Below are 15,811 nucleotides of genomic sequence, written 5' to 3'. Positions count from 1 at the left end.
TGCGCGTGACGCACACACGTGGGTGCTCAACGTCATAGGCACGAGGTCTTGTTTCTGTCGCGGAGAGTAACAGGTAGCAAGTTCTGAACTGAAATTAAACCCGTGTGACGCAACAAGTTCACTCTGTTATGAAACGGGTACCTGACCCCCTTACAGAGTTGAGGGAGGGAAGAGACGAGAAAGGGAGGAAAGATAGGCACTACCATCGCACAATGTTGGGCCAAGATAAGTAAAGGCTTTAACACCTCACTCTAAATACGGTCACGTGGTACCTTTCCCTTTCTAAAAATTCAGAAAAAAATATATTTGACCTTAAAATATTTTTTTCAACTTCAAAAAAAAAAACCAACGCTGAATCTTTCCTGAACTTTAGAATAGCGCGCTGTAGCAGGACGGTGTGCGAACTTCGTGATAATCAACTATAAGACTTCGTTAAAATCCCATTTGACGGTTGACAGTTTTTCTCCCCACCATCCACACCACGACTATGCCGCTGTTACCCAACAGACGACGTAGAGCCCAAAAGAAAGCCTCGTTTTAAATGCATGGCAGTGGATTTTGTCCAGATACAAATTTTAATCACTTCATCCTACATCCTCAGGCACAAGTTGTAAACCACTGTATCCTATGTTTATTATTTAATGTTGTCTGTAAGCAAATGTGTCAAGTATCAGGGAAAAAGCAATATATCCTTCGTCTTCTCGGGTAAAACTGTAAAGCATAATCTGCAGAGTGATGTGTACGTGCTGTTGACCATGGATGCTCTCTGTAAAGCAGCCTACTCTGTACCTACTCAATACTCATGTATTAGCTGCAGAGCAATGTGTTGTCTGCCGGGTACTATTTTAGAGTACTCTGCCATCTGAGGTACTAGTCGTAAACCAGGGTGGCCTGTCTGCTCAGGCCTGAACACCATTTGTGCTGGAAGGTACCTAGCCTGACAGAAGCAGTGAAACTAAAAACAAACACAAAAACTACAACCACATAGGATGTGAAAAACAGGAATGAGGGCTGAACCACAAAAACGAAACTGTCACTCTCTTTCCTGTTCTCACTTCACTATCTTCCTTGTCCTTCTTAGCCATGCACACATCGGATGTGAGCGAGTATCTGACCATGCAGCCTTTTTCTAAAATATTTCCCCCTCACCTCCCACCTTCTACCCTTATGGAAAAAAAAAACTCCTCCAGCCACTCCACTACTGTTCTCTCCGCGCGGCCTATCCATATACAAAACAAACTGCTTTTATTTGCTTCACCTGTGCGCTCCAGGCTCTCCTCCCAGCAAGCCATCGTTCTCTACCCCTACCCTCACACACACACACGTGCAACACATTCCTGCTTCTCGCGCGTGCGTTCGAAAACAGACCCAAAAAAAATTTTTTTTTAATTATCCTTCACAAACTCGTCCTGACTGGACAGGTACTATCTTGAAGCGATTCTCACAAATACCCTTTTCACTTATTCTGTGAAGAGCTACCCGACCCCATGGTTGCAGACAAACCAGGTCGTGATTTACAGTTGCTACCTCTTCCTTCTTCCGTGCCTGCTGCCAGTAATATGGCGGAGGGAGCAGCTGGCTCCACCAATCTGCAACCTTCAGCGTCTCCAGTACTGGCACACGTCACGCCAACGGCAGCCAGTCTTGCAGATATCCTCCAGCCTTCGTTCACCCACATCAAGATCGGTTATGTGCTTGCTGACTGGTCTACACTGCTGGTGCTGTTGACACGTGAGAGGAAGAGAGGGAGAGAAGGAGGAAGAAAAGGTTGAGGAGGACAGAAGACAGCGCAAGCATACATGGGTATCTTGACGAGAGAGCGAACGCATGGGACCAGCACTATTTTGTCAGAGTTCAATACCATGCCTGGGGGCAACCACATCAGAATTTCCATTGGACGGACCGGAGAAGAAGCATCATCTTTGGTTGTCCGGATGGTGCGTGGAGTAGACAAGCACTCAGGGTATGCTGAGTGTTTGGGCGGGTTCTGCGGAACTGCCTGCAGGTCTGGAAGCATGGCGGCCAAAGCAAGCAAGAGCTCGAGAGCTTTAATCAGGCGAATTGGACTGTAATCGGTCGTGTCATTGCTTCTTCCGTCAGCAAGCCTTGCTACCCCCCATGTAGCTTTACCAGATCCTGCGAGTGCATCATCATCACCATCATCATCATCCACAAAATATGCAAAGTTATTATAGTGCATGCTAGTGTTCGTGCAAGGACACATATAAAGGGCCGATGAGTCATGAGGCTGAAACACTCGGTCAGTCTGGTTAGGTGGGTAGGTGCTGCTTAACGATTCAATGTTGTTGGGCTTTTAAAAAAAAATTGGGAGGGGGAGCACCCATCCCAAATACTCAACATCAACTGTAAAAACGTGCACGGCATTTCTTACTTATTTAGTTGATTTTGTTTCTTTATGTGCGAAGGTGTGACTATAATGCTGTTATGTCACACAAAGAAGAAAAGTGATGTTGAAGAATTGTTCTGTTCACTTCCACTTTCTCAAAACTCGCCGTTGTGTTCTTACGCACAATGGAAGCGGCGCACGTGCAACTCATTTTGCGATGTCTACAAGGTCAAAGAGTTAAAAAAAAAGTTTTCATCCTAGAACTCTTAAGGTTAGTTCCCCACTCTCCGCCATATCAACAGCACTTCTCCATAAAGGCTGGTGTGGTCGTTGTAACATTGCCCGCCCATTCACTCCTGGCCAACTCCATCTCCAACCTCTCCACGACTGTCGTCCTGTCACTGTCGCCCATTAGCAGCTTTCATCATCAGAAGCTGCTTGGCCATGACGATGGGCACCGGCGTTTCCCGTGCACTGCAAGAAGTTTTTTTTTATCTGACAGCCCTGCACTTAATTTTAAACCGATTCTCTTTTCCGATTTCCTACGCCATCTCCCCGACTGTGTGAAGAAAAGAATCGTGAAGGGTCGGTGGGGCGCGGGGAGGGGTGGAAAGAGCGAAGGGAAACGTGAAAAAACGTCTGTGTCTGCGCACGAGAGAGAGAATGTGTGTGTGTGATTGCAAGAGAGGTAAGAAGGAGTGTGCTCTCTCTTCTGCTCAAGGGAAATCTTCAGCCCAAGAGAAAGGCAAACCTTCTACAGTCCTCCTTCTGCAGCTGGTGGAAGTGGCGTGCGGAAGTGTTCCTCTATGAAACGGGAAAAGTCGGCAGGAGCTGGCTGTTAACAAGGGAGAAAGCGAGCGCCTGCTTCTAGAAAGATACCTCTGCCTCTTCTGACCCCTGCCCCTTCCAACCGACAGTAAGATACAAGAGGGAGCGATCTGATTACTCCCACCGCGGATTCTTTATTTTTTTTTTTTAAGTCAACAGAAGATAATTATCCAACTGTGATTTTTAACTTTAATGTCTGAGAGTCGCACGACTTAATTATGGTAAAGGTAAATATCTGTTTCTTTCTTTCCATACTTCCTTATCTCTTGGAGAAGTTAGGCAGATGGATGCCACACGTGATAACAAGAATGAACGACCTGACAAATCCTCAGTGGGTGATCGCAATCAGAAGCTGTTCAGCGTACGAGTCGCACAACACAAAGATGTGCACCTGCCCACCCCGTTCCCCGCCCTCGCATCTGCATCATGCAATTCTACAGGTCTGAAGTCTAGATTGTCATGCTTACCTCTAAGCTTTTGTGCACAAAACAAAAATTATTCCTGCGTTGACTACATAGCGGAGAAAAGACTGAGAAAATATGAAAAGTGTGTGTCATGCTAAGGAAAAAGACGATCGACTGCCTGGATCGAAAACGAGGGCGAATTCACACGTGAAACGCAAGCGCACGCACACACATACATATATACATCCACAAAACGAATGTAATATCTTCGGAAACGTCGGTTACCATGTCCACGACTACAAACGTACATTTGTGAGCGTCCACACAAGCTTTGCCATCAGAGAGAGGACATCCGTACAAGTCACGTGACTCGAACCAGTACCTCCCCCCTCCCAACACACACACGTACACTCGCCACAACCCAACCTCCTACCCCACCATCTCCCACTCACTCTTTGTAGCCGTGTATTTTGTGCGCCTGCTCTGCCCTCACATGACCCCGCGCTGCATGATGATGAATTGGCTGCGTACGAGCTGCCTTCACACAGGTGCACCGTCCAACCGTCCATCGATGGTGCCAACAGCACACGATGCGATGCCTCGTGATTAACACATTAAAACCCCACAGCCGTCGGTAATAAACGTCCCGCGTCCCCGGCACGGTGCCCTCATGCGGGCAAAAACAGCATAAACAAAAACCTCCAATAATTTAAGAGCCCTGTCCTCTACCTCATCGATTCCCTCCCCTTTCCAGATGTGTCGAATATTCCGTCCGCATAGCAAGAGGCGAGGACTGTAAATAACAGAATATCGGGCAAAGTATGAAGCTAGAACAGCAATGGCGGCAGAAGAAGTGAGACGCCTTAGGTCAAAACGATCTTTTGAAACAGAAAAAAAGCCTTTTTTCTAAAAAACAGTATATTTAAGGGTCTGACAAGAAAAAGATTCGAATCCCTTATTCCCGCCTGGCAGTACACTGCTATTCTACAAGGACCGTATTCAAAGAAATTTATTTTCGTTTAACATTATTTCTGTATTTGTTGTCTATTCTGTAAACATAAATATCCATAAAAATAAAAAAAAGGTCGATGGCAAAATGACAGAATTGTGTATTTCAAGTATCTTAAAAGAAACAGTACCAAGCATCTCTTATTCCAGAGAGGAAACTTCGTGGGTGGGACGCGACTAAAATAACTTTTTGTAAGATGGGGGAGGGGAGGACAAAAGGTGGAGTAAAGGCCGGTTACAGAAGAGCTTTATATCAGTGTTAGTAAATAAGTCTTGTGGTCTGGTGTTTAGGAATGCGGCCTCGATAAGTAAATGGGGGAACATCTCTCATGTTTGTCTTCGGATGTTTTGATAAGCTGCACACTTCCAAACTAGATACCAGTAAGTAATAACACTTCTTCGGCACAGGCTCTAAATGGTTGCCATTCATCTTCAAGACAATCGTGTTTTTTTCTTCTCCGTTGCAGTGTAGTCACAAAATTAGAATGGCTACAGGCTACATAGTTTTTTGGTTTAATTTATTCATGAAATCTTTGTGTAAAAAAAAAATACATCTTTTAACGAAGTCTTCGCACAAAGTTTGGACTAAGTATTGCAAGCACATTCGTGATGGATAAGTACATGCATGGCCTACATTGCTTCACAATCTGCAGACAAAAAGGTTGCACGGGGAGAGGACAGCACGTGCACTGGCTCACTACCGAAAATCCGTGCGTTTTAAGCCTCGGTTTCTGCTTGACACGCTTTGTTTTATGCCATCTCCAGCCGTAGATGTGGAAGATGAATAGTGGCTTACAGCAACAGCGTGACAGCTGCAACATCAATGCCAGTTTTCTAAACCGTAAGAAATCGTACGAAATCCCAGACCCTCCCTTCTACTCCTCTCTCGCCTTCACACATGCACATAGAGAGTGTGTGTGTGAGAGACAGAGAGAGAAAGATGAAGGGAAAAAGAAAGTAGAGGGGGGGCAAGCATGATGTTGTTCTACTAGACACATCCCTGTCAGGCTTGACAATAAACCACACCTGGTACATTTGAAGTTTTGGCAACTGCTCTGGTCTTACAGCCGTTTCATTGCCAATGTTAGTTCTTTTCAAATTTCAAACTGCACCAAGAGGTAGCTTCTTTAAAACCGCGTATTTCGTGTTCTGGACAAGTTTATTTAGAGCTCACAGTTGTTGTTGTTTTTGTTTTTTTCTTACGTTTATTAACTACCTGCTGGGTTAACACGAAATTTATGGTTCGATTCTACAAGAAGTGACATAACGGCCATCAGCATTCATCCCCACACAAGAGGTTTTATTCTCCCAACCCGATCCTGCCAAGAGGTTTTGCAAACGGGAAGGTCGAGTTTTCGTCTCCACACACACTCACACAACCTTCACATCGAAGGAGAAACATGTGTCCCGGTGAAGTTCAAGCACCACAGCCCTCCAACTCCTGTTCGGCCTGTTATCACTTTGCCCTAACCTTTGTGCGCGGAAGTGGTGGGAGGAGGGTTTTGCGGGTAGACAGTAGGAGGAGGAGGCAAGGTGCGAATCCGAACCACACTTTTCCCGACACCCCCACCCATTTAACCCCGTACCGCACCATCACCATTACTCAGCTCCCTGCACCGAGATTCTCTTACTGCCTTTTTAGTTCTATTTACCAAAGTACATAATCGCTGCAGTGACCTGTGCAGCCACATCGAACGTCGGGTGTTTCTCATCGCCAGACTTCGCCAATCACAGGCTCCTCCCTCCACCCCGTGGCTGCGGCCATGCCAGACGCCAGAGCGGAGGCTGCGGGGCGTGCAAACGCACGACGTGACCAGCCGTAAAGCTGCGCACAAAATGCCGAGGGCCAGGAAAGTAGCATGACCCCTCGCCAGCGCTCAGCAGACAGGAACGCGCGCACTGGAACTGTCATGTGCAACTAGTGCTCCCCTCCACTAGCTTTTTTTTAAAAAATTACTTTTACTTTAAGAATATGCAGGCTGGCGCAGGCAGGGCTGCTTTCACATGCGATTTCGTTCTCCATTTTTTAATTTTATTTTTCTCTTTGTGATCATGAACAATTCAAGTTGCACTCTTTTCACCTCGTGTATCACAATGCGGGTAATACACCGGGACGACGATGAATGATACCAGGACGCCTCCTCCCACCCGTAAGGAGTGGGAAGGGAGTAGGAAGAAGACAGGAGATGGAGTGCTGGAAGTAGAGCTCTTGATTAAAACAAAAAATCGCCTACGCATTTTGTTTATACCCCGGGTAGCGATGGGTTTGTGTAACAAGATTTCACTACTCGTCTTCTCCCACCAGTCATGCACTTCCCTTGAATGCGTAAAATATGGGAAGTTGCTAATATTTTGACCGCCTTCTTATCTATGCCAATGCTGAAAAAATGCTAACCTCTTGTACACCAACTTCACGTTTGTTGTCTATGACAACCGATACGAGTGACCAAACATTCCTAGGGTCCAACCTTTCTGCACTACGCGATTTTAAAGACTTAATGGGTCAACGATGAAACTGTTGATAGGATAACAACACTTTCGTCCTGCTTTTTAAAGTTCTTTCGGGATTGAGAGGAGGCTCACGTGGACTGGTCATTGAAAGCCACAACCAATGCGAAGGCTTTGATATCGTGATAACGAGGCGTCGCCATGACTACGAGTCTACTGTCGTGATGTCGCGGGGCACGAGGTCTTCACCTATTTCCGAACCAAAGGTGCGATTTTAATGCGCAGTGCACCCTAACGCAGAGCGGCTAACGATCAAGAATCAGGTCCAGACAAAAATAAAATTGTAACGAAGTCTGAGGATATGATCCAAGTACATTCCCCTCAGCCTCGTATTCCACGTCTATAAACTAGAGATGTGAACCGACAGGACCAAACGTTGCCCGCATCCGGAGCAGGAAAAGAGAGTGCGATGAGAGGGGAGGACAAGGGAACTACCCCCATCATGGGGGATAGGGAAAGGTTGCTGGACGTAGCTGACACCGTTACAGGCAGCAACAGACCAGAATTTCAGACTCATAAAACCACGCGCAGGCTTCCATTTTCCACGCGCATAAAGCAGAATCAACAGCAGACTGACCACGGTAATGCGACAATTATTGTCCTTCTCACTCACCCACCCCGAAAAAAGTCCACGAACCCATTCTGCGGTCGGTGATGAAGCTACGTCCCGCAGTCAGAATCCATTATCCTTTGCTTCTTTGCAGTCAGTGTCACAAACGTTTTAAATTACAGGTAAAATAACGTGCGGTGTAAAAAAAAATATTTAAAAAATTAATACGAAAACGCAAAAGAGAGCGAACAGTCATGTTTTCAACACTTTTTCGTTTCTTGAAATGTGAACAGTCTGCCGACGGTGAGGCCATTGGTACAGCCCACTTCAGACTACACAGACGCCTCGGTAAGAAAAACGTCTAGTGGCCAATGATCACTCGGTCTGTATGTATCCTCCCAAACTCCCCGATGTGAGTCTTTGCATGAAGACTAATGACAAATGGTACACTGCTGTTGGGACAGCAAGATGAGCTGTGCTTGCCACACAGTTCAGCGAAGCAGGGCTCCCAATACAGTTTCATATGAGTCGACTGGACAACTTAACACAAACAACGAATGCCACCTCGTCCGGCCGTAACATCACCAGCTTTCCGCAAGCCAGACTGGACACGAGTTTATTAAAGTCATCAACAGACTCGACTTAGACAAGAGACTTTTCTTTTTTAATATCCTGGCTATCGCGATGTTTCTTCTCTTGATGTACCTGCACTGCCACGATCTGAAAATATCAACTAAATTTTTTTCATAACCGACCCTCCTTCAGATAGCGCGCATCTGTTATCAGGCTAGACGGCGGATGCGTCACCTGACTGCTCGCCCCTGATCTTGTTCACCCGATGGCAAGCAGGAATATTTGTGCGAACATTCACCTGTGCAGCGCATGCCCTGCTGAAATTCGCAATTCTACAAGAAAAAAGTACGTTTAACCAATTACGACAAAGTGGTTCTTAACCTGAAGGTACTCAGCTGGATTATCCATATCAATATATTATTCATACTGAACAGGGTCACAATTAAAGTTTAAGAAATAATCTGATATGAATCAGCATTCCTATTTATGAGAACGAAACATCAATATGACAAAAAACATAAAAATAGAACAAACAACAGAATCACATATGTCCTATATGTTCCAAGGAAACTAATGATATTAAGAAATACGATGACTGTGTCTTGGACAATGTTAATCACAACTGTATCTATCAATATTATAATACAATAAATAACACTCAAATATGAAATAAGTTTGTTCAATATTTGTGAAAATAACAGGGTGATTTTAACAAGCAAATAGACAAGAAATGTATTGTTTCAATTACGTTCAAACAAGAAATCAGACTGACTCATTCTTCTTTAGCGATGTCTCATCTGCTTCCTTTCTCTATCTCTTACACACAAACACAATACGACGAGGGTTGGATGTCATGGGTTCAAATCTTGTCTCGAGCAGTTAATTTCTCTGTATTTGACACTTGTTGACATAGTTTTAAGAGATGCGCAATATACTAATCCCCTCCTCATCCATCCACCCACCCATACGCTGTGCCACACAGAGATGAGCACGTGCACGACAAGTAAATTGTACTCACGTGCACGACAAGTGAATTGTACTCACGTTGCGAAAGCTTGCAGCCACATCCTGGTCCTTGAGGTCCTTCTTGTCGAGGACAGAGGCGACGAACTTCTTGACGGCGGCACATGGTCGGTCGTCGAGACAGTCTTCCTCCAGAAGCTTGAAGCCCTGGTTCTCCTTGTTAGCTTTCATCGACATGGCCCTCTCGCATCCTGGAAAGCAAAAAAAAAAAAAAGGTGTCATTACAATTCCACACCCACGGTCAAAGGTTACACTTCACACCACCTCCTTCATCGGCGCTGTTTTGACAGGTCACACATGATTACATAAGCGCTTCGTAACATTTTAACAACCTGTAACTCTGGCTTCCTTTTCATTTTCAGAACAAAAGGTTTCTGAGCTCAAAGTCTTCAAGTTACTGACTACTGTCGCCTCTGTCCAGCTCCACTCAACAATGAATGCAGTGGACAGCAGATCTCCACTAACATGCTGGTCAGTTCAGGTTTAGGAGGGTCTGTCCTTTGGGACATCAGTGTTTAATGGGTACCCCACCCATGAGGAGAAGTAGCGGTCAAAACCCATCCTGTCCGCAAGGAAATGGTCACTTACTGTAAACTCGAAAATGAACAGCAAAACCTACTGACATGTTTACAGTAATGTCTCCTGAACGCAAGCCTCACCTCATTGGTATATTTTGTTTAATTTTGTTGGAATTTTATATCAGCAGAACTGAAAAACCCAACACAGCGAAGTTGCATCCGTTTTTATAACCGGCACTCTACTGGGCACAATTCACAAGAAGAAGGGGAAACCGCGACTGCAGAAAGGTCAGAAGAGAGAAAGAGAGGTAAAACCGCTGTCACTCACCGTCAGGTGAACAAGTCAGTTGGCAGCCGGCAAACTGTCTTTCACCAAGTCCACAACAACAGCCTTACCTCCCCCACCCCATGCGACGTCAGGCGGTTTGCATCTTGAAGTACAACCCAGTCTCGCATGCTATCCCCACGTAAACTCAACACGACTTGCTCATTATCCCACCCCTCCCTCCAAGTCACCCTTCCATCCACCACCTAAAAAAAAAAAATCATTACTTGCCACATAAATCAAACTAAGGTCGCACATGCTGTAACAGTATGATCTAGGACTTGGAGACCTCACAACCGAAAATCACCTGTTAAGGGGATATGCAACGTTCATCAAACACGTTAATCATCCTACTCCCCACCCACACCCCATCCCCATCCCCATCCCACCCGCTTACGCTTTGGGCAAAAATTGTGCACACGTGGTGAGAGGGGAGTGGTGCGATGGGAGGGAACTGCTGTCTCGCGGGATGTTAGGCTGAGAAGACCTCCCACTATTTGATTATTAGTATTGTGGTCTTTTATCTAGTTACCATAAATTTTATTAAACATTTTATAAACTCTCCATATATAAGTCGCACCTCGCGACGTACGCCCTCGGGTCAATGACTGGCCATAAAACTGAGAAGCGAGAAGGAGAGGGAGGAAGATAAGTATTAGGTTTAACATGCACCCAGTTCATCTCTTGTCGCTTGTTAATTGTAATGCATTTATGTTGTCATTCCTGTGTCTGATACACACTGTTACTGTGACAACCTCCCTCCTCCCGGTACTCAAAATAAAAACTAGGAAAGTGGAGCGAAAATGAGGACTAAAAGATCGTGTGTACTCAATTTAAGCATGTAAGTGATAATGAGTCAAAAGGCAGGTCATTATCTGAAGGTAAACCACTGAAATTTTGTTTTGTGGTTGGTGGCGGTGGTGGTGGTGGTAGTGATCGGGGGTACCTTGAATGTGTGTCTGTTCGCCTTCTACCAACAAGAAAATGATTTGGCTGCACTCGTGCGTGTATGTGTACAGACTGCTTCGCATTTGACGAGATAGTTGCAATGATTGTAACCCAACCCCAAGCAATCATTTCGTCTATACCCAAGCTCTATTTAAAGCTCGCCTATTTTCTTTCTTCACCCCTCGCACCTTCCCCACCCCAATCTCCTACCATCTCCCTACAAATGTCCGTCAATGCCTTTATATGGCGAATACAGGCTCTAATAAAAGCTGACGGTTATCAGGATTGTTCCAGCCACAGGCAACAATAATTGACGACTGCGTTTTTGCTCAGACTTAAAAAAAAACAAACTTATCAGCCAATCTTGAAACAACATCCTGTACCATGGGTGCGCACGCCTCCCCACCCACCCCAAAATACCCGCGCTCATTCAGTTTCTTTCTTGTACTAGAACCAACAGTCGAGCAGTCGACCCCAGCGGAACAAAGCGCCACCCTCGAACCTGTGTGCATCGAGAAGAGCCCCCGAGGGCAGACTGCTCCTCAAATCAAACTTCAGTCATCCGCGTCAGAAAGGTTTTATCCTCCCAGAGAAAGTTCTGTCCTCCGCGCGCTCTCGGACACTGGACACTTGCCAAAAGCTTTAGCAGTCATCATAGATAAGCTAGGACAGGTTTAGTGTTAGTGCGAGAGTGGGATAGGGAGGGAGGGAGGGAGGGAACCCTACGACCAAAGCTTACACTGCTTGAAAATTATGGTAGAGGGGATGGCGAGATGGGAAGATTTGTTTGTTTTACTGCACGGATTATTTTATCATGCCAACTTTCCTGAACAATCAGAAGCAAAACTACGATCTACGTAGAACAATTTACTGCAAATATATTTTTGAAAGTATTTTTACAGGTGTATAAGGCCAGCATAATTTTTTAAACACCTTGTTCTCGTATTTGGCGCACGAAGACATATTTTGCAAACAGTTCTTCAAATTAAGTTTTAATAAAGTATAAAAGTCCCATTACGGGCGTGTATAGGTGGACTGCTGCCTGTCTGCCAAGACCAACTCTTTGCCTCTTGCGAAGTTCTCAGCTGTTAGTCTCGGCAAGCCTAAACAATGAATGTGACTAAACCGGAAGCTCTGTAGTCTCAAGCCTCGTTTTTGTAGTTAACTGGAAAAAATCGTCTGCCAGCAGTCGAGTAATACAAGTTCGTGGTCCCATAGCCTTCCCTTTCTCAAAACATGTGCTTTGTATCATCACGAGAAGAAAGTCGTGAACGCACATGAAGATGTTCCGTCGCCAAGGCTCCCGCCAATGGGAGAGCTGTGAGTTACATCCTTAGCTTATCCATGAGTATTCTGGCATGACGATTTGGTTTAGACTTCTTTCTTTTCTACACAGTAAGAAAATATTCCTACGCCAATAACCATCTTAACTTAGAAATAAGTCTCATCCTTTGGTTACAGAGGATTCCCCCTACCCCTGCATGCGCTGCTGTGTGCACTGTACATGTTCCGACCGTAAAAAAAAACAAAACAATTCTTCGGCCCCAGACACCTGCAGATTGGAGGATCTTCAACGCTCACCCATTTCGTCCGTCCGTATCGCACCAGGCAATCAACACGGGGTGACAGTTCTTACCCGCCAAACTTCAACGTAAACAGATCGGCCGAGTCGCCCAACTCCTACCCCTCTGCCCACCCCAGTACCCAGGCCGCAACCGACGCGATTTAGTCGCAACATGATGAAGCTGGCCCACTCAACCCACATTGCCAGCTCCCCAACTGCGGCTTTTGCGGCGACAGCGACCCGCTGCGTCATCCACGTGATGGGCCTGGACAACATAATCGCCTCGCACGCTCACACGCACGCGACGTCCCGGGCCGGCCACCGCCTGGGCCAGAGAGGGGCGGGGTGGATAATTAAAATAGCTTCGGGCAGGACACACACACCACCTGAATAACGAGCTCTTCAAGCTCGGAGTGAAAGCAAAGTTGTCTTATGAATGTGCATTGTTACCTCCCTTTACACCACTGTGAGCTAACAGATTCTTTTTATTATTCTTTTATTTTTAAATATTTACAAAAGGGTTCGCTGTCCCTTCTTAGTCATATGTCACAATAAAATGAAACAAAAGAAGCAAACTACATGGGGAAAGACGGTAAAATAGGGTTTGGGCACAGGTCAAGTATCTCCACATTTCCCATGTCAGTACGGTTGGTCTGCATGTCTTCTCATCCTATCCATGCTCCGGGGAGCCGTCCTGATTGTCGAATCTGCAACTGTCACTGCTCGCAGTTTGTGGTCTGATACCCTGTGCTGCATATCTTTCCTCACACTATTCCATGGAACGCTAGTAAAGATCTGTGCATGTATGTATAGATAAAATGCACCGTCCCTGCTTGTCCTACAGCAGTTATTATTTCTGTCAGTATACCCCGACAACATCCTACACCACATGTGGTGCACCACTCACACAGGGACTGCACCAAGGAAGACAATATGTGTGTGTATGTGTGTGCGTGCGTGCGTGCAAGTGCCTGGGTGCGCGCGGTGCGGTCACATAAAACCGAAGTCTAGCTTAAATTCAGTCGGCGGTGGAGCTCTCTAACAAAACATGAAACAGGTTATTAGTACAGTGCACCAGTTCTCACTGCACAATGCCCTATTGTCAAGATGTCTTTGGGAGGAATATCACATAATCCACCCATACACACGCTTCATGGAACGTACCCCGGCCTATGCAATTACTTCCCAGGCCTCAACTTTTAAGCACTTTATCATGAGAATCAGACCTTCCAAACTGTCCAATCATCGCACTCCCACAACTGTGCACGTTCCAATAGGAAAGAAATCTTTTGCTTGTTTGAATTTTAACATTTTTTTTAAAGTCCTCTGCCGCTTGAAAGGTCTAAATAATGAACTCGTGAGCTCGCCCTAAAAAAAAAAGTTGTAGTCTGACTAGTTTTGGTCTTCTGTGTGTTGGGGAAAGTCGGGCAGCTGGTGACAAAGACACCACCTTTCCCGCCTTCATTTAAAAAAAAAATGAAGTCTTTAGTTATAGCTGATGCCTCGACATTCACTATTTGTACTTCTGGTTGAGGAATATAGTTGCACATGTTTATCTGTTTTTTCGCAATTTCTTTTCGTTACGACATGCTTGCACGAATTTATATATCAAGGTAGTTTCTTTTTCTTCTTTATGATTGTCCTTTTAAGTCGATCTACATGGATGTTTGGGGAAACAAAACATCGCTTTTGGTGGTTGTTGTTGTTAACATTTTTTTTTAGTCTCTCTTGCCTCCACTCTCACTCTGAAGCGGTCCCGTGGCGCAACGGTTAGCGCCTGTCACCAATTGAAGGCTGGCTTTCTCTCCTGCAATTCCCCCCCTCCACCTCTCACTGATAAAATATATACCATGAGATTCTGTAACAGTACAAACTTTGCAGGAGGTCACGTAATGGCACTAACTTCAATAAATGCTAGAATATCTATCGCATGTCTACATACAATGACCCTCCCCACCTCCAAAGTAAAAGACTGGTAAAACTCTATTTCAGGTCAGACCTCGACTCTAGGGAATTTCACCCACAAGACAGATTTCACTCTTTTATAATGCCAGCCTATGCCTAGTAATCACAGCCACACTCTTGTAAAAATGTTTTAAATAAAAAGCATTTTATTAAGACCACTGCTGCTTTTTTCTCTAAACTTACAACGGATCGGCTATGTACAGCATATCTTCTTTGTACTTTTGTAGGCGGGAAGGGTGTCGGGGGAAAGGTGTGGTCAAAAAGGAGAAAAGAGTAGGTCATCAAGAAAAGACTCCTCCACCGCCCCAGTTCTGCCCTGTGCTGTGCTGTTTACAAGCTGGTTCCTGAGGTACCCCACCTGTTCCTATTCGTGCTTCACGTTGCACGCGCGCGTGCAGGTAGTTTCCCTTCTCAATCACCAGTCCGGCTGCGCAACAGGAGAATCGGATAGTTAGGATTCAGATTCCGACACGGACTTAATTTTTTTTTCCCCTCTGAAAATGTCTTCTGTTTGCTGTACCGGCTGCATTTTGGTCACGTTTAGTCCTACTTGCTAGTTCGACGTCAAAGGTCAACTTTCTTGCCCCGCTTTCCTTCGTCCCTCCCGCCTTGTGTCGGTCTAGGTGGCAAAAAGCGACTTTGGCATCTTTGACTAACTCGTGCTAAACCACTCTTCTTCTTTCCCCTACACCCGTCCGTATAATCAGCCACGTGTTCAGTTTACACACTGAAACCAACTGATAAACATCCTCCAACTGACTGCGCTAACAGCCATGACTTTCGAGTGGGACCTAGCACTGACACCTATGGACCACGATTTCAATCGCAGGGGCCAGCAGTTTGTCCTGAAGCATCACCTCCAGGAAAGAGAATCCTGCCACAAGAACATCCTCGAGTCTTCCTCTTCCCATTCCTGTCCAGACACCAACATGCGCTAGTTCCGGACGTGAAACTTTCTGTGCACGTCAAGCATCCTCGATGGCTTATTAAAACAAACAAACAAAACAAAAATACGCGCCCTTCCTACAGGAGTGAGTGATATGGACTGATCTAAATCTAGTGGATAGACCATGCACGTGGCTATTACTGAATTAGCTGAAGCCCCCGCGCAGCCATCTTACCACTCGCAGGGCGGTCCGGTGAAGGTTGACTGTTCTGGGTTCAGCTCTCGTCTCGGGGACGCCGTTCTTTCCTTGAATGTGACATTTGTTGACAGGGTTGGCTGCCTTGCCGTGACATAACCTTAGTTG

General features: G+C 45.6%; 1 protein-coding gene across 1 annotated transcript in view; it reads right to left on the bottom strand.

Annotated features, from left to right (window-relative positions):
• LOC112556491 (trithorax group protein osa-like) overlaps positions 1-15,811 on the bottom strand; it is a 63,551-nt gene that overhangs the window by 28,237 nt on the left and 19,503 nt on the right. Inside the window, 1 exon segment of the mRNA XM_025225542.1 lies at positions 9,263-9,432. Within this exon segment, the coding sequence (XP_025081327.1) occupies positions 9,263-9,432 (170 nt within the window).

The sequence above is a fragment of the Pomacea canaliculata genome, linkage group LG2, assembly GCF_003073045.1.
Source record: "Pomacea canaliculata isolate SZHN2017 linkage group LG2, ASM307304v1, whole genome shotgun sequence".
Taxonomy (NCBI): Eukaryota; Metazoa; Mollusca; class Gastropoda; order Architaenioglossa; family Ampullariidae; genus Pomacea; species Pomacea canaliculata.
This window is presented reverse-complemented; position numbering and strand designations above follow the sequence as displayed.